At 47.2% G+C, this 25,176-nt stretch overlaps 1 protein-coding gene across 1 annotated transcript; it reads left to right on the plus strand.

Annotated features, from left to right (window-relative positions):
* Positions 1–864: 864 nt before the first annotated feature.
* Positions 865–14,619, plus strand: LOC122365770 (collagen alpha-1(I) chain-like). The gene is made up of 3 exons (XM_043337282.1): positions 865–970; positions 2,146–2,254; positions 11,175–14,619. Exons 1-3 carry the CDS (start codon positions 968–970, stop codon positions 14,015–14,017), a joined length of 2,955 nt encoding a protein of 984 aa, XP_043193217.1. The 5' UTR covers positions 865–967; the 3' UTR covers positions 14,018–14,619.
* Positions 14,620–25,176: the final 10,557 nt, after the last annotated feature.

Here is a 25,176-nt window from a genome sequence, read left to right on the forward strand (position 1 = left end):
CATCATCTGTGATCAAAACTAACATGATATTCGTGATCAGCACCCCGAAAAACCCCATATCAGCCACACTTTACGACGTTCTAACAGGTCCCGATTTTCCCGACTTTTGGGTCATTGACCTGACCTGCAAGGTCAACCAATGACCTAGGACCTTAAAATTAGGTATCATCGGCTTCCTCTCGTCACGAGCAACACGCTCGTTTTTTCCGCGAAGCTCTAGCTCGATCAGGGGCGAAACGGCAAGGGGGGGTCCAACGGACCCCCCCCCCCTTATACGTTCGCGGCTGGAAAAACACCAATACGGGCGAGGGTTAATTTATAATTTGCTTTAAAACTTGATTTTTGACGATTTCTTAAACATATACCATCTTTTGACTAAAAAAGACGTGCAGTTACATCAATAAAATAGATACATCCCAAAAAATAAATTTTCATAAGAATCTGACAAAAGACGTCAAATTGATGAAGGAGAATGTATGCGAAATTGCTCTCTAGCGCTGTCAATTTATATCTTAGAGACGAATGGCTCCGGATTATGTGGTTTTAGCATATAATGAGCAAAACTGCTATATCAACTCCATTCCCCATGTTAGACATGAACATGTCCCTTTTTAATATAACACCAGCACCAATGCTGAACACGGGGGGAATTACAGTGTCCTGTTTAGACAAACTGAGACAAACCACCAGAGCTGGCCTTTCTGTACCTAGCGAATAACTGGCGTAGCTAACATCTCAGGTATCTCCTCCTATGCGGAAAAGGCTGCGGCCAGTGCACGCGGCGCTGGTTACGGGGCCGACAGCACATTGTGACAGCACACATTGTGAGGCGGGGCCGGCGGTGACTGCGGCAGCGACGGACGGGGGTGGAGGCAGTGCGTCGGCAGCGCCGGCCGAGGGAGGGCGGCTTTCTCTGCGCTCTCTCCGACGAGTGTAGATCTTCTGAGCGCCCTACTGATCAGCCACAATGGTAAGTCAGGCTGCTAATAGATGTTGTGGGGGATTGATTCCAACGATGAGTTGTCGATATTACAGCGTCTATAAAGATAAATCAGTCGAAAGGAAAATATTTGAAGCAATTATCATGTCATGATAGTTGTGCCTTTGATTCAGTTTAATTTTTCAATTATTGCATACGAGACTGCAAGGACCAACGAGTAACACGGATCGTATTCAATTGATGGCACCGCAATGTGCCTCTACATACTATTACATACAAGTCGTCCCGTTTGCATCCTTTTCGTATTTGTTTGCCTCTTTCTTTTTTTAGTGATTCTGTACTTTTTCTCAAATTCTGTGCGACTTCCTATTAACAGTAGGTACAGAAAGTTTTGGTTTTGTCATAACTGATCAGATCCACGAAATAACGTTTGGACTGATGCACATAGGGGTATTTTAATTTGACGTACGCTTTTCAGTCACCAGTCGTTAATTGTTTCGGTTTCTGGGAACGAAAATTAAACCAATAAGCAAAAATTAGCCTGAAAACGCACTTTGAATGAAAATGTCTATATAGTCGTAAAACCTTAAACCACACATTAGATGTTCCTCTTATGTATTCTAAACCGAAAACTATGTGGATGGATCAGCTAAGCGCATCAATTGATGCCTTCATTCATTCTTATCAAGCATCAAACTGTGTCGAAATGTTAAAAATTTGAAAATTTGTGAAACAAGAAAACGAATATCTTAGGTCGTTGCACTTCAATGGCATCATGATTTATAATTTGGCATATGATTCTATACAAAATCATCCAATAATGTTTTAAATTCATCATAGATGCTCCAAATGAACGTCGTTAGTGCTTTCAGTGTGGCAACAAATTACAAATAAAAAACTGAAACAAATATAAAAAACAAATAAAAAACAAATAAAACAAACAAATAAAAAAAACAAATATAAAACTGGAGTTTCAGGCACAAAACAAAACTTGAGATGGTCACTCAAAGCACACAAAAACGAAAGAAATAAGATGCTTTAGAAGCTGGGAATGCTGCAGATCAGGAAGAAAACGTTAACGTCAAATGAGACAAAAATAGCATAATGACATTATATTATGACTGAGGAACGTTCGACTCTCGAGATGAAATGTGCTATAAAACGTGATATAAGCGCTATTCAACACGTGTATCTCTCTTCCCCAGATAATGCTGAGGACTCACGTGCTGCCACTGTTTGGCTTGGTGCCTCTGGTGGCCAGTTTCGCGGGCCCACCTTTCGAGCCTGTCTTCTTCGACGGCAGGCCACTTGATGGTGAGTTACCCGGTACAGATCACGCCATATCCACATTAATCATGCCTTAATCGTACCTAAATGCGACCTCCTTGACTGTTTCAATGCTAAGCAGTGGGTACTTCCCAGCTGACCCTGAATCGGCCAATGCTTGGCTGCTGGGCTGCAACATCACGTGACAAAAACTCCACCCATATCCTCCCATCCTGTCAACACCACCTGCTTCTTCCTGTGCAGACTGGCCCACCGGCGTAGGTCGCGCGGCACGCGGCGCCTCACACACGCAGGTCGGTAGCGGAACACGTGACCTCTGACCCCCGGCGACCTCGTCGGCCGTCCTGTGACGTGGCCGTCCTGGGCATCGGTCAGATCCGGTGACCCGGTGACCCATGGGGCTCCTGCCGTGACCTCCGCACGAACGAACTGAAAACAGCTGGTTTTAATAGCCTTCAGAGGATATTAATCAGTTTTATGTTTCCTTGCTGTACTTAATTATTTATAGTGAATGTGTAAGATACAGAATCCAGATCAAGCAGAGTTTTTGGGTCAACTCATGGTCTATATATATAAGGGCTAAGACCGAAATATTTTTGAGCGGTGAGGATGTGGTCAATGGCTGCTGTTACCAAGCAACTGAGCCTGTTGAGCAAAGCAAGATGATTCGAGGCATTATCTGCAAACCGATAAATCTCAAGGTAATGCACCTCAGATAGACCATCGTCAGCGGCTAAATCATACTCACAGGACTATGGTTGCCATGAATCCGAGAGTTGTCAGGATCTAACCGTGAACTAACTGCACTGAAATGAATCGTAGGCTGAATTTCTCACGCCGAAATCTACATACATTTCCTGACATAATGGACATCTTTTGACTTGCAGCCGAACGTTCTTGCCCGAATTGCGATTCACAAGGTTGAAAGGCTGTGATTATGTACCTACTCTCAAAGTGTTCATTAAATTGCGCATATTATTATTCATCATGATCACCCGTGGCGGGAATTGAGAGGTAACTTCGACGTCTTTTCTAGCCAACCTTATTGAGCTAACGTTTATTCGACGCAAGATGTTAAATCATAAGGAGGCAATGAAAGGTTGGTAACGATAGGTCCAGTGATTCAGAAGATATTGCAGAAAAAAACAAACAGAAAGAGCTTTGTAAATGACTTCCCAGTCAAACACGAATCACGATTTGGTCAACACAAAAATATCCCACTGTACAGTGCGACGAGGTAATAGGCATGTTCCTGTAATCGAAGTGCCATTATCGAAGCGTTCATAATGGTTGTTTTTTTTATTGGTGTCTATCTTTTTAGTCTCTTACCTTAAACCGGTCAGGGCCTACGTGCCGACATTTGCGCAATATCATTTCCTCCTAAGTGTGGGCCAGATATCGTCAAGACAAAGAGGATCAAAACAATCAGAGACCTACAAAACAATCAAAGAAGTAATGCCGCAAAGAAGCAGTTCGACCTTGCGTTTGAAGGCTGAACTGTACCTCAAGAATCTCTTATCTGACCCACCACCACGGTGGCTTGTGGTTGCGACTTTCATAACAATGGCTTGGCCGGCAGAAGCGCCACACAGATCGCGTCATTGTTGCAGCTTTACGGGCGAAACGGTGCTGGTCTGTTACCGCTTTGGACAACAGCTCTAAGGTCACTGGTTTCTCCCAGGCAGGGAAACCTAGAAAATATCCCCTTTTTATGAGCGGACGCTGTGGAATGCGCGCATTTGCGAAGTTGAGAAGACACCTCCAACCGGAGAAATGGTACATACAAAGAAGAAGCTTATGTGTGTCCATAGATATTATAGGTATGTACATATACGGAATACGGATTGCATAGACACCTGCTATGTGACTGAGTGACTCACTGACCGAGATATCTCTGCAGTAGCGGGAGAGGCACATAGTGTCGAGCCCTGCACCAGTCGTGGCGGGGCGCGCAGATGCCTGGGAGGGTGTGTCACCGGCCCACCTCCTGTTCACAAGCAGAGCACGAGTTTCCCGGGCCTGTTCCTTCCCGTTCCGCGTGTACGCCAGCGAGAAAAAACTACCCGACTGTTCGCGATCGACTGCAAAATCATGACAGCACTGCGCGGGATATTTCTTAGATCAAATCTGACACACTTTTACCAATCGGAAGACGCAAAATCGTGAGAGCGTGGGATTTTATGTTCCGAAGTTTGGTGCGTGAGGCTCGAGTCACTTGTAGAAACTGGGAACCAGGAAGCAAGTTAACGGATCGCCTTCTTTTGTTCACATACTCGTATAATGCCGACGCGCAGCCGTGGGGGGGGGGGGCAGAGGTGTACACTGTACAACGTTATCAATGCTGAATGCAGTGTGGTAGGATTTGAATATCACATTACCTGTTGGAACTACATTGATGAATTGCTGCAGGATATAAAAGAAAGAAGAAATTTAATTCATTTGTCGTCAATGGTCAATGGTCAATAATAGCATGTTATTATTAAATCAGCCGATGCAATGATCAACCATTAGCAGTAATGCAACTTTAGATATGAGGGAATGATGAACATGTTTATCAGGGTGATAGCCACCATGATAAATAATAACCGTTCTTGATGGTCTTGTCACTTTTTACAGCTCACAGTGATATGAGTCACGCATCTTGGTATCTCCCTCTGCATTTGAACACCGATACAATGCAGCTGTGGCTGCTTGAATCGGTTTTGTGCTGGTTGGTTGCAACGAGAAATCTACCCAAAAAAGTGTTGATTGGTATATTTTCCTACATTCAGCGCTTGTTAGCCTTCGTGATTTAGAGGGGAAATGTAACTCTTTGGCTTTGCTGTATCCATTTAGGTACGTCGTAGCTCAGACCAGATTATATGTTCTGAGAAACAGCCCAAGTTGTTCCTGAAAACGCGCTGATAGCAGAGTTCGACAATATCGCGATACTACAGCGGCGGAAACAATAAGGAAAACTGAAAAACGGCACGCGAGCTCTGCTGCATAGGTCAACTTCAAAATGTATTTTCGCTACATACCAGTATAACGCCTTTTGGGGCGACTAACGGAGCGAGCGAGAGGGTGAGCCTTGCACGTGCGAAATTGCGAGGGGGTACCTCCAACTGAGTTGTGCACGGCACCCTACTAACCGGTCTCTAGCGATGTGCCAAATTTGAGCACAATCGGCCCAGCCGTTCTCGAGATCTGGAAGCGGCACCCTGCACGTGCGCACGTGCAAAATGGGTCCCAACTGACTTGTGCACGGCACCCTACTAACCGGTCCCTAACCGTGTACCAAATTTGAGCGCAATCGGTCCAGCCGTTCTCGAGATCTGGAAACGACCCCTGCACGTGCGCACGTGCAGCAGCACCCCAACTCTGGCACATGTATATGCAGTGCCTAGTGGGTGCCTACCTACATGCCAACTTTCAGCGCAATCGGCCAAGTAGTTACCGAGATATTGCAACAATTACAAAAGTGACACCTCTTCGTTTTGCACGTGGCACGTGCATAAGGGGTCACCCACATGCATCGGGAATAGTCCAATACTTGGTAGAAGGAATGAAGCTACCCTACAAAAATTACCGCGTGTAAATCGGTCAAGTGGTTGCTGAGATATAAGCCTCGCAAAAGCGTGACCACGGCCGGCCGGCCGGCCGGCCGGCCGGCCGGCCGGCCGGCCGCTCATACTCAGAAATTTCCGTTAATCTAAGGAAAGACTACGCTCGCTTCGCTCGCTCCGTAATAAAACTGTATTACGGGCTTATGAATTCGTATGCTTGCCAATAACAAGTGTCATGAATAGCTACCTGTTTGCCATAACGCTTCTGTTGTTTATCATTCCAGCAATTAGCTTAAATGCTAATGAATTCTTACACTTTCAGTATATAAATATCTCGTTAACGATGGGGTGGCTTATTTTTTAACCCGCGAGTTGCTGGGCACATTGCCCCAACAGACGGTAAATAACTTTTGAAAATACCCATCTCCAATATTAGTGTTTTCTGTACCAAAATTTTGCGAGGAATCCGATGGTGTGGTCCCCGAAATCTGAAAAATTTCCATTTTGGAGATAGCACCTATTTTTTGAAAAGTAAATATTCGTCATGCATAAAAGTCAAATAAATTGAAAATATAATTGAGTGAATATTTGTAGCAACATAAGAATGTGTCGTACATAAATTAGTGATATATTTTATCTGCGATGATACCTACTATATTTGCTCATACATGTACATAAACTTGTACATTAACCCTCGCCGGCCGAGAAGGGGTGGGGCTGGTGCCACCTCATAGGGTTTTTCGCGATAGCTCAAAACACGCTGAGGATAGACAGCTGAAACTTGGCATACCTAATCTTTTATTCAAACTGGATCTTTAAACACCAACCACCCTTTCAGGTCAGGTCAGGTCACTGGCCTATGACGTTATAAGTGAGCCTCTGCGAGGTCCTCAGATGTTGCAACTTTGCAACGCCCTCAGTGCCAGAGGAACTTTCACAGGAAGATGAAACTTACAGGACGTAGTATCCTTCAGAGGTCTCACAACTTGCATATCTCAGATTTTTCCCAAAGGTCACATGAGGTCAGTTCGGTTACGTGACCTCACCATTGTAAGTCAATGGGGGAAATATGAAGACTGTAATTTTGGCGCCGGAAATGATCTAAAACTGTCCTAAGCACATGAAATCGTGGTTTCATGTACTCCTTGTAAGGTCCGATCATGAAACCACGATTCCATGTGCTTGGGATAGTTTTAGATCATTTCCGGCGCCAAAATAACAGTTTTCATATTTCCCCCATTGACTTATAATGGTGAGGTCACGTGACCGACCTGACCTCATGTGACATTTAGGTTAAATCCGAGACATACAAGTTGTGAGACTTCTGAAGGATACTACGCCCTGTAAGCTTCATCTTCCTGCATGAAAGTTCCTCTGGCACTGAGGGCGTTGCAAATTTGCAGCATCTGAGGACCTCGCAGAGGCTCATTTATGACGTCATAGGTTAGTGACCTGACCTGACCTGAAAACGCAGTTGGTGTCAAACGATCCAGCTTGAATAAAATATTAGGTATGCCAAGTTTCAGCTGTCTACCCTAGGCGTGTTTTGAGCTATCGCGAAAAATCCTTTGAGGCGGCATCCGCCCCACCCCAATTCTCGGCCGATGAGGGTTAATGTACTAGTTCATGTTTATGTTTGCGCAGATATAGATCATCTCAGCTAAATTATATCTCTAATTCATGTTCGACACATTCCAGTGTTGTTATACAAAAATTAGCTCATTATATTTTCAATTTATTTGACTATTATGCCTGACGAATATTTATTTTTCAAAAAATAGGTGCTATCTCCAAAATGGAAATTTTTCAGATATCTGGGACCACACCATCGGATTCCTCGCGAAATTTTAGTCCAGAAAACACTTAAATTGGAGATGGGTATTTTCAAAAGTTATTTACCGTCTTTTGGGGCAATGTGTGTGTGGGGGGGTTTAAACGCCCCACTTTTTTCGTCGGGCCATAGCATAAAAACGGCGCGCCGCAGGCGCACCAAATTTTGGGTACTGTAGGGAATTGATTGAAGTTTATTGTGACAAAGAGTCAAAAAAATCGGTCGGAAAATTTTTGAGATATCGAGGTTTTAGTGACGTCATGATTTCTGAGTTTTCGACCAAAAACGGCATATGTTCAAAAAATTATATAAAATCTGCAGAATAGATATACAGACATGCCGTAAACGCCATTAGACTGCCAATACCTTGAGCAATCAAATGGCTATCTTCGATTATTGATTATTGTTCCGTATTTTCCAAAATCTTGAACTGAATCTTGGCAATTTCTCGTGACTACTTCACGACCATGATACATGCATTTCTTAAATTGAACTTTTTGAGCCAAACACGTACACGTATGAGAAAAGGAATTCACCATCGTGTTCTACGCTCCAAATTACCCATAAAACATGTGTCACAGGCTGCAAATATCAGTCTTGATTTTCGGGGATATGTGCCTACCCGGTTGACCTGACCTTGACCCTGGCCTATGCTTGACTGACCCCTACATGGAGCTGACACTCTTGTAGGCCTTATATGATAGATTGTGCACCGTTTTGACAGAGTTTATGACGAGAGGCGCCCATTGCGAAGTCCTGAAGTCCATGCTACTGAAAGCCCGATTTCAGGTGTTTGGCCTGACCTTGACCTGACCTGTGACCTCAAAATTCAACTTTAAAGTACTCATCTGAAGCGTCTCGTCGCGCTCTTTCGTTTGCCGCCTCGTGCGTTTCGCTGCGCCTATTGGTTCTCGAGTTATCGGCTGGGGGCGTTTAACGCCCCCCCCCCCCGCCAGCAAACGGTGGGTGGCGAAATACCCCAGCAACTGCCGGGTTAATTGAAACGGCTTCAAATATATATATTATGTATTTTATTAGCCTATGCTTGCCTCCTGGCTTACACAACCCCTTGCGCCTGTCACCCCCATGTCGACCCCTCACGACAGAGTCGGAGCCCATGAGGCGTGTTCGACGGTCGTTTGGCGACAATGCTAACCGAACCGACACGGTTTCGCCTCCCTGACCGAACCGGCCGGCTTTTTAACGCGCCCCATCGCTCGTAGTGTTTGTTGTGGTGGGCAGAGCCGCTTTCGCTTTTCAAGCGGAAGGCTTTCCCATGATACAGTTGCCTGGCAGAGAGGAAAGGGAGAGTGCGCCCCGGGCGGGAACGGCCGTGTCAGTAACGAGGTGTTGGGTTCCGTGATTTGATCTTCGCATGCCAGAGGCGGGAAACGCGGGCAAGATCCCGCCGCGGCCAACTTCCCGCTCGCGCTGAGCCTGGCCTACGGGCTGAAGTTCGTTTTTATTGACTTGATGGATGAAGTGTAAAGCAAATGAGCATAAAGCGTAGCATGATAATCACCAGTACTTTCTTCTTTATTCGTTGTATAAAGGAGAAGAGTCCGGATGACTGGCATCAAACAAACGGGGTGAAGCAGCCACAAACAAATTACAATTGTCATTGTTCGCGCTTACTTGGTGAGAGCTGAGAACTCCAGTTCAACGAGCCCATCATGCTTTATTGGAGACACCCGAACGTAAACTTCCTTATAAACATAAGACCCGCCCGGATCATATCATGGCTGGTGTTCATACGGAGAAAACGCGTGGGAAAAGCGCCTTAATCACCGCGGGCTTTCTAAGGGCGAGCCTTGCCGGCCTCTCGGCACCAGCATTACACCTCTCGTCAACTTTCGCGCGCTAGCGACGTGGCTGATGAGTGCCTGCGTGGCGCCGCGGCGCGCGGAGTGCCGAGCAGTGGCCGCCCCAGGTCAGGAAAGTGGGCCTCGGGTGGTCGCTGCGACCCGGCGACCCGGGCCAAATTACCGAGCGGACGCTAAACCGGTTCGCGGTGGCGGCTTCCGGTTGTAGGACGCCAATTGGCGGCTGTGGGATTGATATGCACTGGCCCTGAGCTCGTTATTCAGATTCCATTAATCACTGTCCGGCCATTTGTGAAGGAGTTGAATTAGTACTCTATGGTGCGACCATGCTTAGCAGTGGGTAGGACTGATAAATCCAGTAGGAATAAAAAAATGAGGATGAAAGACGAACTACTACAAAAAGACAGCAATATCTAGTACTATTGCAACCTCATGTATGACGTTGCATACATGCATCTCAAATCCGTCAATCAATTTAATTTAATTAATTTGGTCATGTATGACGTTGCATGACAAAATTACTTGAAAAGATTCATGAATCTACCGCTCAAAATTCACACTTAACAACGTTAGCGCACTGACAAATGTAAAAAAACACAGTCTTTGAACGGGCAGCTTGTCAACGACTATGAGTACACGAATTCAAATGGATTGACTTATACTCGTATAGTGTTGTTTAATTGAATTGTTGCCGTCAAAGCTGTCAATTAAATTGAAATTAATTATTTTGTTCTGACAGCAGCACACAAAATTTGACATTTAGCTCTATATGTTTTCCACAGAATATAGCTAAATTGTAAATCGCACCTAGAATACTGCTCACTATAGTGAGCTCCTATACAGAAGCTAATGCTGACGACATAACAATGGTTTCGAATTTGTGCAATTTTATTATCCCGGTCTGCATGCTGGAATGTGGGCTGGTGCAAGCCGCAGGTCCAGATTTCCTCTGAACTGTGTTATTAGACCAGTCTTTGTGCGTCCATATGATTTATCTGCTACTGTGCACACTTCCCAGTTTTGCAATATGCAGTCAGGAATCAGGAACAGAGACTGTCACCACACACACCAGGCATTCAATGGCAAGTCACGACTGCTGGAGGCAGACCGTGTTCGTTGAAAATTATTGCGCTTTGTTGTTCTTTGGGAAAGCAGATTTGGATGAAATGCAACATTTTTCAGCTATTTCGATTCGTTACATATTCGAACAAAATTTAGTAATATTTTATAGTATTTTTGAGTGTGTCCATTGTTTAAAGTTGTCCGACACTTATAGACTGTGCTGGCCTCATGACTCCGTCACTGCCTATGAATTCCAACAAATCAGATTTCCCAGTCTCCTTCCTTGTTCAACCACTTTTACTCTATCGGTTACCCAATGGCCTGCTCCAATCGCAAAAGATATGGGCTTTGTCTATTCTACGAAAATGTGTTGAAGTTTTTATCTCAGATGTTGTATTTCCTTTGCCATACAATATCGACTGACAAGCACGCTGCAGTGATGTGTAAGTGTATGCGAGCATAAAGTTTCTAAATCCACCCAAGTTTTGTTTATTAGATACACGGAGACCGCGACTGACCTGTGTGCAGTGTCGGGTCGAGCCGGTCACTTCAACCCACCTTTTGTGACGGGACAGACTTAGTGACTGTCGTTACTCGATATACTCACCACTCATCGTTACACCAGCCCCTCACTCTCGCGCCCGGAAGCGCGTGCAGCTCTCTAACAGCGACATACTTCGTTCCAGGCGAGCTGGTGTTCCGGCCGCCGGTGCTCGAGCGGCGCCTGGGCCGACTGGAGCGCCACGCGCCGGCCTCCGAGCTCACCCCGGACGGACTCCTCGGAGCCAACCCCGCCCAGGTGGCGCTGGAGGAGCTCGTACGAGAGCCGCGCATCGGCGAGCGCGTGCGCACCCAGATCAACTACGCGGCCGGCAAGCAGCCGATTGTGGTCAAAGTGAGCCCGCGCCCGTACGCCCCGCTGCCGCAAGTGGAGAGGCCGCTGGGTGCGGCTTCGGCGGCGCTGCCACGCCCCGTTCCGAGTCCATCGAGACCTTTCCAGGGTTCCATCAACGGCTTCAAGCGACCTGAAGACGTGTTTGGACCGGGTCCAGGCTCGTTCAACTCGTTCGGTGGTGGAGGGTCGTTTAGCGGAGGAGGATCGTTTGGCCGACCGTCTGTTGGCCGGCCCGGTAACCGGTTCCCCAGCCGACCAAGGCCCGTGGTGCGTCCTGGCTTCGTCATCCGCGACAACCCACCGACGAGCCCGCCGTTCCCCGAGACGGTAACCGGGCCGCCGTACCGTCCCCCTCCCAACGGCGGACTGCGCGAGGTGTACCGACCCAAGCCGGAGGGCCCGTTTTTCGTCCAGGGTCGCACCAACCCGAACCGTCGCGGCCTTCTGGCTGAGGAGGTGGCGGTGAACGCGGTCGGCGAGCGGCCGCACCTGGCCTTGGTGGAGGTTTCTGACCGCACGGAGCGGCCGCTTGGGATCTCCGAGACGCCTGTGTCCGGTGGCCGGCTGACGGCGCGCGGCCCGCTGGACGGCGGAACCATGCAGCTGACCAACGTGCACACCGTGTCGCGCGTCCAGCGGCCGCCGGGAGCTGGTCAGAGAGGTGGCCGGCTGCTGAACGGGTTCGCCGCCGGCGTGCTCGGCTTTCCTCCGACGCCGCCGTCCGCTCCGACCCCGCTGCAGATCGCCGCATCAACCCTAGAGCCGGCGGAGATCTCTTCAATCGCGCCGAGCGGTGCCGTACGCTTCACAGACAGCCTGAGCCTGACTCTGGGAGGTCCCGGTCTGCCAGGTCGACCGCCGATCAGCGTAACCCCTGCCGGGGGTCACGGTATCGTCTCCCAGATCCGCACAGCCGGTCCGACGGCCCCTGGTTTCCTGGGCACCAGCCGTGGCGCGTCTGTAAGGTCGAGCAGCGGCAGCAGCACCTCCAGACGACCGGCTCCCACGACATCGCATGGCAGGTCGAGGAAGATGCCCTCCTCGAGACGTCCCCCGGTCACCGCTGGACCCACCGGACTGCCGTTCCTCCCCGGACGCTCCCAAAGCGTCACTCCGGCGGGACTCGGCGTCGCCCAGGCCCTGACCGCCAGCCCGCCCACTCCCCACCCGCTCCTGCAGTTCACCTCACCGTCTGCCGTGCCGTTCACGGCCGACCCTTTCGGCACCACCGCCGCTCTGACACAAGGTCCCACGGCGTTCTCACTCCCGAACGGACAGCTCTCGTTCCCCAGCGCCTTCGGCGGCGGCTCTCAGGGCTTCGGGTTCTCCTCTGTGGCCACGCAGAGACAACTGGGAGCAGGAGGTCGCTCGTTCAACGGTCAAACTTCTCTCAGCCCACCCCGCTCACCCATTCCCGCAGGGCCTCGTCTGCCCGACTTCATGTCGCGAGATAGTCTGAGACCGAGCCGACACGGTCAGGGCAGGGTGGCGGGGCCAGCGCTGCCTTTTGAGAGCCCCCCGGCCGCCGGCAGTCAGCAGACATTCGGCACCGTTCGACCTCCGTTCCAGAATCAGTTCGACCCCCGTGTCCGCTGCGGCTTCCAGCCCAACTCGGGATTGGGGCTGGGGAGGACGCTGGAACAGGAGTTTGCTGCCGCTTTCGGAACTGATGCATTCCTTACTGGCAACACGCAGCAGCCAACTGCGTTTGGTGCGACAGGAGGGTTCCAAAATCAGCTTGGTCTGGGACGTGGTCAGGGCGCAGTGAATCAGGGTCTCTTCCCGACGGCTGGCACCCGAGGCAGGGGTTTGTTCAACTCACCCTCCGGCATTGGCGGTCGCAACAACGGCTTCCCCACGACCGCCGGCGCATTCAACAACCGCGGGCAGTTTCCAGCGGGTCGTGGCGGCAACGGCGCCTTTTCCTCACCTACGGGACCCTCCACCAGGCGGGGTCTGTTCCCTACGACACAAACTGCTGCGAACAGGAACGGTCTCTTCCCGTCATTGACCAGCCCATCCAGCCCACTCAATGTGTTCCCGACCACATTCTCAAACCGGGGAGTTAATAGCGCCTTTGGATCAGCGTCTACTCCCGCCGGCTCTTTGAACCCATTCTCTACAACTCCCTCTGGCCGCAGCACCAACGGTCTGTTGCCGTCACTGACCTCTCCATCGACAACTCTAAACCCATTCTCCACTAACCCAACCCTGCAGGGCAGAGGAAACTTCTTCACATCCCCGACCCGCCTTCCCAACAACCGCGGATTCTTCCCCACAACGCCGTCCTCTCAACGCGGACTGTTCACGCCCTCCGGTCGCTCCACCTCTCGCGGGGCCTTCCCCACCTCTCCATCGGTCCCCACTCGCTCGAACCGATTCCGTCCATCCACCCCGTCTGGCTTCTCTGACCTCGACCGCGGCGTGACCCGCGCGGGTCCGACGATGCCCGGTCGCAGGCGGGCCACCGAAGACTTCCCGCAGGACTTTGAAGAGGAAGTACGGTATTTTGAGCCTCCGGGTCGTCAGGCGGCGCTCAGTGACGAGCGTCTTAGACAGGCTTCGTCGGCCTCCAGCCTGGCGGGCACCTCTCTGGCGCTGTTAACGGCCACCCTCCTCCGGATGATGGTCTGAGGAGTGTGTGCTGTGGAGCTAGGGATTGACCCCAGCCACAACAGGAGCAGCAAGCAGCAGCAGACCGCCGACCTAAGGTGGCGATGTTTCGATTAGGAGCGATCCGATGCTACTAGACTTGTCGACTTGCAGTTGTGCGCGGTCGTCGTAAGAAAGAGGATAAGAGGCTTAAAAATGTGAGATGTGTCTAGGATAATGGGCTGCAAAGCATGGACACAGCGAACGGTAGTGCACAACCTATGAATAGGACGGATGGTGTTTATATTCGTTCGACGCATTATTGCAGCTCCTGAATGTTATGGCAGGTGATTTTGATTAAGGTGATTGTTATGCAGCTTAAAAGTTCGGAACGGAGCCGGATTGTCACGTATTGCTAGTATGTGTCGTTGTTTAGACACCACTGTTTTAGACTGTATGCTTGCCGTGTTTGGATAAGTGATGAAAATGTTAAGTATTCATGCATTTTTGCTTATAGATTCACATGTGTTTTAGCATATATCCACGTAAAATATTTATACCAAAAAGAGCACATCATGAGCTGATGAAGAACTGATGACTGATGATTATTTATACGCGTTCGTAAATAAATACATAAAACCACTAGTGCGGCTTTTCGGTAGTGTGGCGGTGAAAACGTCCGTCAGGACACAGGCCTTGTTCATATCAGTTTTGGTTTAAAATGTGTACACTCGTAGCCGCTACCTTTGATTGGTGCGTTACAACCTTTCACAGCACAAACATACTTTGAAAAATCAATCATGACAGGGGATCAGGCCTGACAGAAACAGATGATTGTCTGTCTGACACAATCCATTGTAAAAAAAAAAATCGTCAAATACATGTTCCTAGCAAGACTATATACCATAAAATTCGCAAGACAATGCAAAAATTGGCATTGGCTGGTTCTGCTGTGAATGAAAGTTAACCCGCGCATGACTGGGGGGGGGGGGGGGGCTCTAGAGCCCCCTCCAGTTTTTCGGTAATATCTTCTAAACCGTTTGACGGATCAACACGAAACTTGCGGTACCCTCAGCGGCATTAATTTGACACATTGTCTAAATTTTTAAAGTTTCTAACTGCCATAGTTTGGCCAAAAATGACGTCAGAGTGACGTCATGTCGGCCAATTTTGATGCAAATTATTGAATTACAGCAAACACTCTCAAGAGCTTAGTTTCAAAAGCTAGATCCAATTTCTTTGCATCAATGGACTACAAATAAACGTAGCTATCAAACTGCTGTTTCGAATTTTCAAAACTGTGAAATTTTCTTTAAAAATGTGTTTTTACAATTACAAGAAATATATTTTTTTATTTAAAAAAAAAGATTTTTCGCAAAAAAAACGAAATATATGTAATAGAAAACACACTGATGAACTATTCTAGCAAGTTTAGCCCAATGTCTTCAAAAATAGCCAAGTTATTTGCATAATTGTCAAAATTTTACAATTATATATTTTTTAAAACATTTTTCAGCACGTTTTTGACATGGTACAGCAATATAAATGGCACCATCATGTTCCTAAGCTTAAACTGCATCTGATTGGCACCTTTTTATTGAAAAATTTTATTTCCGAAATTTGACATTTCTGACCTGAACGTGACCTGACCTCCGGTAAATTCAGCTGAAAATGGCCTCAAATGACACAGCCGACATTGTTTTCGAAATCTACGAGTAAAATGGACCATAAAACATGCGTCACGTGACCGATGCATAATATATAATTTTCGTGACCTAGGATGACCTTGCCTTAACCTGAAAAATTCGAATTAAAAGTTCGGTGCCCTCAGGGTATCTAAAGCATATATCAAGGAGAGCGTAAACCAAACATAAGCCTGATCGGACTTGTCAGCCGGCGGTCAGAGCCTAAATTGTTAACAAGCAAAAATGCCGATAATATTTACTTTGAACTGACCTGTGACGTCATCGGTGACCCCAATGTCAATGAAAATAGGTTTCGCTCGACAGCTTTTCCAGGGCTATCAGATGCCGTATAAATTTTGACGATCGGCCTAGTAGTTTCGGAGATAGGAGGGGGGGGCTCTGGAGAGCTCCCCCCAGTCACTCGCGTTATGGAAAATACCCCAGTCATGCGCGGGTTAATCGACTCCTTTCGGCAGCTGCAGATAAATAGGTACCTAAATAAAAAAAACACCTATTGTGCGAAGGGAGCTAAAATTTGGTTGCTTTGATGACACATTCTGACAAAAATGCCTGACTGACGATACGACTCACCAAGGTTTAAGTACGAAACAGCGCTTTTTTTTGGGAGAGCATGAAAAAGAGCTGTTAATGGAAATGATTCAAACAGTAAAAGAAAGTTATCATTTCAATGAAGGCTGCTTCGAAAGAAGATGAGGCCGCACCAATGTACTTCTGCAACGATACATGCCAGGCCGGATTGACGCATGGTATTTTTGTGTTCCAGAGACAGCAAACGAAAAAAATATGTCAAAGTTGGTTTGTACTCACTTCTTACCAAATGGATGTGGGTAGCTCCACTCGACACTACACATACACAACCGTACCCCTATGTAGAGCGAACGTTTGCATAATTGATGAATATATTGCCGTTATGGTTTATATCATATGTATGCTAAATCGACCACCATTTCCCGTTTGATGTGACATATTCTATAGCTAAAAATCTCTATTCACGGTTTATTTAGTATATTACATCGACATGCACGGTAAACGTTCCAGCCCTTACTCCGTATCCCACCATGGCCCATCGCAATAAAGCTACCTATACCGGTGCTGGCTTCCGTCGCAGAGAAGGTAACAACGCGTTACACATGACTGCGTTTAGTTGCAAATGACAAGCTTCAATCTACTTGCACTGCATATATTCTAGGTACGGCTCTAGCGAGATTAAGCGGTAGGTTTAACACTTTTACATTTCCGTTTATATCTCAGAAACTAATCGATCTACAATGAAGCCATTTTACACGATCATGGCCGGCTTGTTACCCAACAAGTCAATCGCATCTTCAACACTTAAAAGCTTAAGACGACCAAGATATAGCCTGAAGTACCCTAAATTTTTTAGGCGCAAAACCTACCGCTAAAACCCGCGAGACCTGTACCTATCTGTGAATATTATCTTAAGCCAGCGAATATCGCTTAGACATCGACTTTTTATCAACTTTAACCCTCGCCCGCACATGCCATTTTCCCATCCTAGAACGCACATGGGGGGGGGGTGGTTGCCACCCCCCCCCCCCGCGCCATTTCGTTCCTGTTGGAGATAGAGCTTAGCAGTAAAGACCAAAAAGATTCTTTGGGAAGAGACGAATCCAATGATACCCAGTTTTACCTTCTCAGGTCAGTCATTGACCTTCCAGGTCAGGTCAAACTAAAAAATGTTGCTGTTTTGGGTCACCGTTGGATATCAAGTGCGCTGCTTATCAAATACCGATGACGATGCTGTTTTCTGGTGCCAAGCCAGCTAGAACCTCTTTGTCACACTATCCGACCAGAATTTTGCTGCTGAGGTCATTTCAGGTCAAGTTAGGTCAAGGTCAATTATATGTGTTTGTATGTCTGTGTGTGTCTGTGTGTATACTTATGTGTGCACCGATTGTTTTTGGGTCCATATCACATGAAATCATGATCTGAGAAGCTTTTACCAAAAATGCAGTCAAGAAAACTTCACAAAAAGTAAATTCATCTTGCCTAAAACGCAATTATCTTAGATGACCTAGGTTGACCTTGACCCTGACCTTGACTCCTGTACATCGTCGAACAACATGTTCCATGATAGGTGGGAGGTAAGACTGGCATAAAAGGCCGAAATCAGGGTGTCAAAAGCTCACAAGGCCCATGGCAAACGCAAGATGTTGAGAATTGGCCATTTGGGTCATGACATGACCTGAAAAACAAGGTCATATCTCCGAAACCAAAAATCACAGAAACTTGAAATTTTCAGTGGAGATCAAGAAAGGATAAACGAGCAGCTATACGAAAAATCAGCCTTCGCTCTAAAAATGTTGAGTGCAGAGCAGAAAGACTGCCTGGGGGGGTGGCAACCACCCCCCCCCCCCATGTGCGGGCGAGGGTTAAACATGCCAGCAAACAGAAGGCAGTACGAGGATTTACTAAAGCCCCATGCCTGAATCCTTCTTTTGAAGAAAATTCTAAAAAAGGAAAACCAGCTCCTGCATCTCAACTTGAGGTTGATACCTAGAGGGATAGTTTGGGAGAGACGCAGTACGCACTAACAAAGTTATCTAGCTGACTATTAAGTGAAGATTATTTTGTTGAAGCCTGTTTCAACCTAAATGTAGGCATACAAATGCTTGCGTATGATGTTATTTCTGCGTTCATGTCAACTGCCTATATCATAGATATTCATATAGCACCACCATATGGCATATCTATAACAGTTTTATGCTGATATAAAGGAAAAAGTGATGAAATATGAAAAAGACACCATTCACCCTCGACCGCACATGGGGGGGGGGTGCCACCGGCACCCCTCCCCCCAGGCAGTTTTTCTGCCCCCTGCACTAAACATTTTTTAAAGCCAGAAGCCTGATTTTTCGTATACCTACCTGCTTCTCTATCGTTCTTGGTAAAGATTGTTCAGGACACCACCTTTGTTTATTTTCATTGAATGCGCAGACACTTTATTCGTTAAGACGTCAGCGATTCGTCTTCGGGTTCTTGGTTCGTTTCGGCTGTTTCGATGAAGAATCGTAGGTCGTAGGTTGGACGTTCAGCTTGATTCGTTAACATTTTCTTGTTTTTTTCATATATTAGGTTTATTATGTAAATATTTTATTATCTTATTTTATTATATATAAGAATTATTGTTTTTATTATACCAAGAAGAATACCACTGTCCCAGCTCAACAACATCAACTATAATGCTTCTCTATCCTTTCTCAGTGTCCACTGAAAATTTCAAATTTCTGTGCCCTGTGGGTTTTGGTTCCGGAGATATGACCTTGTTTTTCAGGTCATGTCATGACCCGGTATGTTATTTGCTAGTCTTACCTCCCACCTATCATGGAACATGTTATAAGACGACTGTGCAGATGTCAGGGCCAGGGTCAAGGCCAACCAGACATCTAAAAATATTCCATTTTAGGTTTGTTGAATTTGATTTTCGTGAATTTTTTTACTGCATTGCTGGTCAAAGCTTCTCAGATCATGATGTCATGTAATAGGGACACACAAACCAATCGGTGCACACATCAGTATACACACAGACACACACAGACATACAAACACATATCATTGACCTTGACCTAGCTTGACCTGCAATGACCACAGCCAGTAAAAACCTAGTCGGATAGTGTGACAAAGAGCTGTTCTAGCCGGCTCGGCAGTTGGCACCACAAACAGCAGCGTCATCGGTATATGATGGGCACCACACGTGATATTCCAAGGGTGGCCCCAAACAGCAACACTTTTTAGTTTGACCTGACCTGGAAGGTCAATGATTGACCTAAAGAGGTAACATTGGGTACAATTGGATTTCCCTCTTCCCAAATAATATGTTGGTCTTTGCCCCGAAGCCCTATCTATAGCAGGAACGGCATGTGCGAGAGTAGGAAAATGGCATGTGCGGGAGAGGGTTAAAGGGACCCTCCCACCATTAGCGTCGCCACGGGGGGGGCAAGCGGGGCAGCTTGCCCCCCCAACCTCGGACCTGGCACCCCCTGAGATCGATACAGATCCGATGAGATTTTGGAGTCGGGAAAAAATGGGGGTACCTTTCTGAGAATGCCTGTGAGGTCAGACTCGGTTGGAGCGTGTAGTTCAAACCAGAGTCTGACTCGCAGTCGCCAAAATCTTCCAGACTCCGAGTCCAGACTCGGAAATTACAATGCTGTGATTCGTTCCATGTTCCTAGTTCGTTCTTTTTTTACATTTTACAGCTGATTTTCATAAGTTTTGAAGTGCTGACACAATTTTCGTTCAAAGCGTGAAACGAAATCTTCGGGGCCTTTCTCAACTCTCGTCAAATGTCTGCGACAGGCTCAAGTACCGTACAAGTGTCGCAGGGCTCATGAGCTTGCAAAGGCTCCTAAGGAGCTCCACTGAGCCCTAAAGAAGCTTTCAGAGGGCCCAAACTGGCCTCTGAAAGTCCCACTGGCGTCAATGTTCTCTGAGGACCCATACAGGATCTTTGAGCGAGCCTTCAAACATTTCTGAGAACCTTAACTGGCCTCTGATAGTTCAGCCAAACTTTTGAGGCGACAGACTTTGCTAACCCCAAGCCGGCATCTGAGGGTTCACAGCTCACGTATCCCTCTGAGGTCGGCAACATATGTTTATTATTTCCCTACATAGGGTCCTTAGGGATTCGACACAGACCCCGAGGGTTCACACTGTTATCCGAGGGCTCCAGGCTCACCCTGGGCCTAGTCTCTAAGCGCCCGCCGCCCACACTGGCTTCTGAGGGCCCCACCTTGAGCTCGGAAAGCCCTAAAGCACCACGTACACGTAAATATTTGAGGTGACTCACGCCGATCTCCGGGATCCTAAGCATGCTTCTGAGAGTCAGCACTGACCCTTGAGTGGCCTGAAATGGCCTGGAAGTCCCAAACCTATCACAAACCTATCACCTTGCCGCTATGCCGTGCGTAATTTTTGGTTCCGTTTAACAGTTTTTGTTCGCGTTTGCAGCGCTTCCCTTCACACAAAAACGAGAAACTTTTTTTTACACTCGAGTGAACAAAGCACTTCCTCTCACTGGAGCAAAGATGAATTACTTCCGATTCACACTTCCGACACTCACTCTCCGCCGAATGCCCAACTTAGCTACGATCGGCGACTGGGATACCTAAGTCCTATACATTTCACGCAAAGCCTCTGCATGCATGCGTGAATGGAGGTTTTAGCAGGGTGATCCGATTAACCCGCGCCCCGTAGGGGGGGGGCCGAAACGGCCCCCCCCCCTGTGCTTTTCGGTCGATATCTCCTAAACGGCTGGAGATATCGCCACCAAACTTTCAGGACCCCTCCGGGCATCAATTTTGCACATTGTGACCAAAAATTTTTCCAGAGGCTATGATAGGTTGGCCACAAATGACGTCAGAGTGACGTCATGTTCTGTCATTTTCGACCGAAAAAAGACCTTCGTGAGAAGACCTGTGAGGACTACAGCTTTGAAGATACAGAAAAATGATCAAGACATAAAAGGTGTAGAATTAACAGGGCTACAAAACTGCTTTCTCGAATTTTTGAAATTTTTGAGTTTTGACCCCCAAAAATCAAAAAAGCATTTTTTTTGATATATTCGCCAAAAAATCCAAAAAGTTTTTTGAGTTTCAAAAAAAACCGGAATATATGTGATAGTGCCTACCGTCTTCTATCTACATACCAAATTTCAGATCGATACCTCGTTTTTTGGCCAAGTTATAGCGAAAAAACTGTTCAAAAATGATGACGTCAAATTTTCAAACTCAATTTTTGGCAATTCTAGAACTCGTAGAGCAAAACGAAGACCACCATTAGACTCCCCGTGACGAGCTGCATCGAATCGATACCCATTTTATGCAAAAATATCAACTTTGAAATTTGACCTAATTTGACCTGACCTTGACCTGACCTTCACAAAAACGTGACCTAGGCTGGCCCCAAAGGCTGCCTAACCCACATAATCGCATTTGTCATGTAAAATGGACCATAAAACATTTATCACACGACACATTCATATTGTGACCCCCGGTGACCTGACCTCGCTGTGACCTGACCTGGTATCAGTGACCTCAGATAGCAAAGTATGTGTTTGACGAACAATGTACCATCGATGGTTTTCAATAAATTACCAATTTACTCGCTTTCACAGCACATTTCTTGAATTGCCTGTGAACGGTGAAAATCTGACCTTTGACCTGACCTGTGACGTCATCGGTTTGACCTAGGTCAATGAAATTTGGTCACAAGGTAGTTCCCGGGTGGGGCTATCGAACGCCGTTTGAATTTTGAAAATCGGCCGGTAACTTTCCGAGATCTTAGGGGGGGGGCCGATACGGCCCCCCCCCCTACGGGTGGTAGGGTCCGCCGGTAGCCCTACGGGGCGCGGGTTAAATGGAGCGTTTTTCACCTTTTTCTGAGCAATGATCATGAGCGTCGAGCGTCTGCTCAGGGGCCCTCTGCAGTGCGTCGGCAATCGCAGCCACTATATACTATAATTCTCCCAGTCGTTTTTGTCATGAAATTTCAAAATTTCGATTTTTTTGTAAAAAATTACATGCCATAGCTAGAAGGAAACCTTTGTCACCATCGGATTCCTCGCACCATTGCGCGTCGAATGATATGTAAAACGAGTGAGTAAAGACTTGGGAAAGGCAAGTTTTAACACAAAAGTTGATTTTGCCCCCCCAACCGAAAATCTCTGGCGACGCCTATGGCTTCAAAAAAGTTAATGAATTGGCATGAAAGTGATGTCGCTCGGTTCAGAAAGAGCAAAAACGAATTTCTACCAAATTTCATCGAAAAATATTCACCGGTTTTCAAGATATTAGACTTTTACTTTTGTTTACTTTTTGGGATCTCCACTGTTCCTAGCGACTTTATTTGAAAGTGCGGCATTTGTTGCGCGCAAAGCAGCATATACCACCGCGTGCTACAAAACGTTTTAGTCAAACATTTAAAAATCGTTAGATATCTGCGATGACGTCACACATTCAGAGGGGTATTCCTATGCATTAGCCCCTCTGAATCAAAATGCTGCAATTTTGAAATTCAATATTTCCGATTTAACCCGCGCACCGACGGGGGTCTGCGCCAACTTAGTACCGACGGGGGGGGCGGATGACCGCCCCCCCCTGAGATCTCGAGAACGAAGCAAGATAGCGACAAGCGGTAAACGGCATCGGATACGCACGGACAAGGTCTACAATTTTTACTAAGGTCATTTTCAGGTCAGGTCAAAGATGACGTCACAGGGGTCGAAAAAGTCAAAATGGCGGCGCCAGATATGGAGAGGGTTTTTCTCGAATAACTTTCGAAGTAGTCAAGATAGGAAAAAACTAAGGGCATCATCGTGATCCTCTCGTCAATCCGCATCGAATGATATATATGTTGACCTCGAAAGGTCAAGGTCAAAGGTTGACCTCAGGTCACGTGACCTCGAGGTCATCATGTATATCATTCGATGCGTCTTGACGAGCTGAACACAATGAGACCATCCGCGCGGCTGTATCTTGTTCCTGTAAGGAGTTATTGGCAAAAAACCTTTGGTGACCTTTGATGACGTCACATGACCTTACAGCTGCCCAACAGCAAAACAGACCTCAAGGTAGTGAAGGTTGATCGTATGTGAAGTCATGTATGGTATATGGGGTCATTCCGACCCGTTTTAGTGGTAAAAACAGGGAGTTGATTTTTCCCCCATTGACTTATAATGGTGAGGTCGCGAAATTGACCTGACCTTAGGTCACCGACATCAAAATTCCGAGATATACAAATTGTAGCTACTAATGACCTAATAACATCCTGCGACTTTCAAAGGCCTCCGACATCTACTGTAGCTCTGGGACGGTGACAAAGTTGCAAAAAAGTGACTTGAGGTTGGGTCATTCAAAGTGACCTGGTGACCTGACCTTAAAAGTTAGGAGGTTCAAACTTGCACACCATGTGTAAAATTGATAAGGTTATAGTCATACCAAATTTCGCGGCGCTACGCGCCGCGGTTTTCCCGCTATCCGCGAAAAACCTCAGGGGGGGGGCGGATATCCGCCCCCCCCCCGTCGGTGCGCGGGTTAACCCGCGCACCGACGGGGGGGGGCGGATATCCGCCCCCCCCTGAGGTTTTTCGCGGATAGCGGGAAAACCGCGGCGCGTAGCGCCGCGAAATTTGGTATGACTATAACCTCATCAATTTTACACATGGTGTGCAAGTTTGAACCTCCTAACTTTTAAGGTCAGGTCACCAGGTCACTTTGAATGACCCAACCTCAAGTCACTTTTTTGCAACTTTGTCACCGTGCCAGAGCTACAGTAGATGTCGGAGGCCTTTGAAAGTCGCAGGATGTTATTAGGTCATTAGTAGCTACAATTTGTATATCTCGGAATTTTGATGTCGGTGACCTAAGGTCAGGTCAATTTCGCGACCTCCCCATTATAAGTCAATGGGGGAAAAATCAACTCCCTGTTTTTACCACTAAAACGGGTCGGAATGGCCCCATATACCATACATGACTTCACATACGATCAACCTTCACTACCTTGAGGTCTGTTTTGCTGTTGGGCAGCTGTAAGGTCATGTGACGTCATCAAAGGTCACCAAAGGTTTTTTGCCAATAACTCCTTACAGGAACAAGATACAGCCGCGCGGATGGTCTCATTGTGTTCAGCTCGTCAAGACGCATCGAATGATATACATGATGACCTCGAGGTCACGTGACCTGAGGTCAACCTTTGACCTTGACCTTTCGAGGTCAACATATATATCATTCGATGCGGATTGACGAGAGGATCACGATGATGCCCTTAGTTTGTTCCTATCTCGACTACTTCGAAAGTTATTCGAGAAAAACCTTCTCCATATCTAGCGCCGCCATTTTGACTTTTTCGACCCCTGTGACGTCATCTTTGACCTGACCTGAAAATGACCTTAGTAAAAATTGTAGACCTTGTCCGTGCGTATCCGATGCCGTTTACCGCTTGTCGCTATCTTGCTTCGTTCTCGAGATCTCAGGGGGGGGCGGTCATCCGCCCCCCCCCGTCGGTACTAAGTTGGCGCAGACCCCCGTCGGTGCGCGGGTTAAGGCATTTCTCGATGTTGTGAGTGCCGAAACCGGTAATTGTGAGCCAGGGACCCCATTTTGGCTATCTCAACTCAAATCTAATGTTAAGGTGGGAGGGTCCCTTTAAATAACATAAGTCATAAGCCAAATTAGTCTTGAATTCAATGTTAACTACCGGCTAAGCCAAACAGTCCCCGAGCTGCAGCCTGCAACTATGGCTGCAAATGCGAGATAGTGCTCAAAGAACCGAAAGTATCAAGTTATCCTTAATGGCACGTGCCAAGCTCCTCAGCAAGTTTTCCTTCAGTCAGGGAATGCCAGCCGGCAGGGAGAAACCCTCACGAAGGTATTTGGAGCACGCACAATGCTACAAGTGCTTAGCGAAGCAGGTTTGTGTGTACATTGTTCTCTGGATGTTTGTATCGATGTACACATGTGGACTTTAACATTACCT

Source organism: Amphibalanus amphitrite, unplaced genomic scaffold (assembly GCF_019059575.1).
Source record: "Amphibalanus amphitrite isolate SeventyFive unplaced genomic scaffold, NRLGWU_Aamphi_draft 000029F_arrow, whole genome shotgun sequence".
Taxonomy (NCBI): Eukaryota; Metazoa; Arthropoda; class Thecostraca; order Balanomorpha; family Balanidae; genus Amphibalanus; species Amphibalanus amphitrite.

Excerpts from the sequence above, each read along its gene's own strand:
- LOC122365770 (XM_043337282.1), top strand. Across the intron at positions 2,255-11,174 it reads CGACGGCAGGCCACTTGATG|GCGAGCTGGTGTTCCGGCCG; the intron begins GTGAGTTACCCG and ends ACTTCGTTCCAG.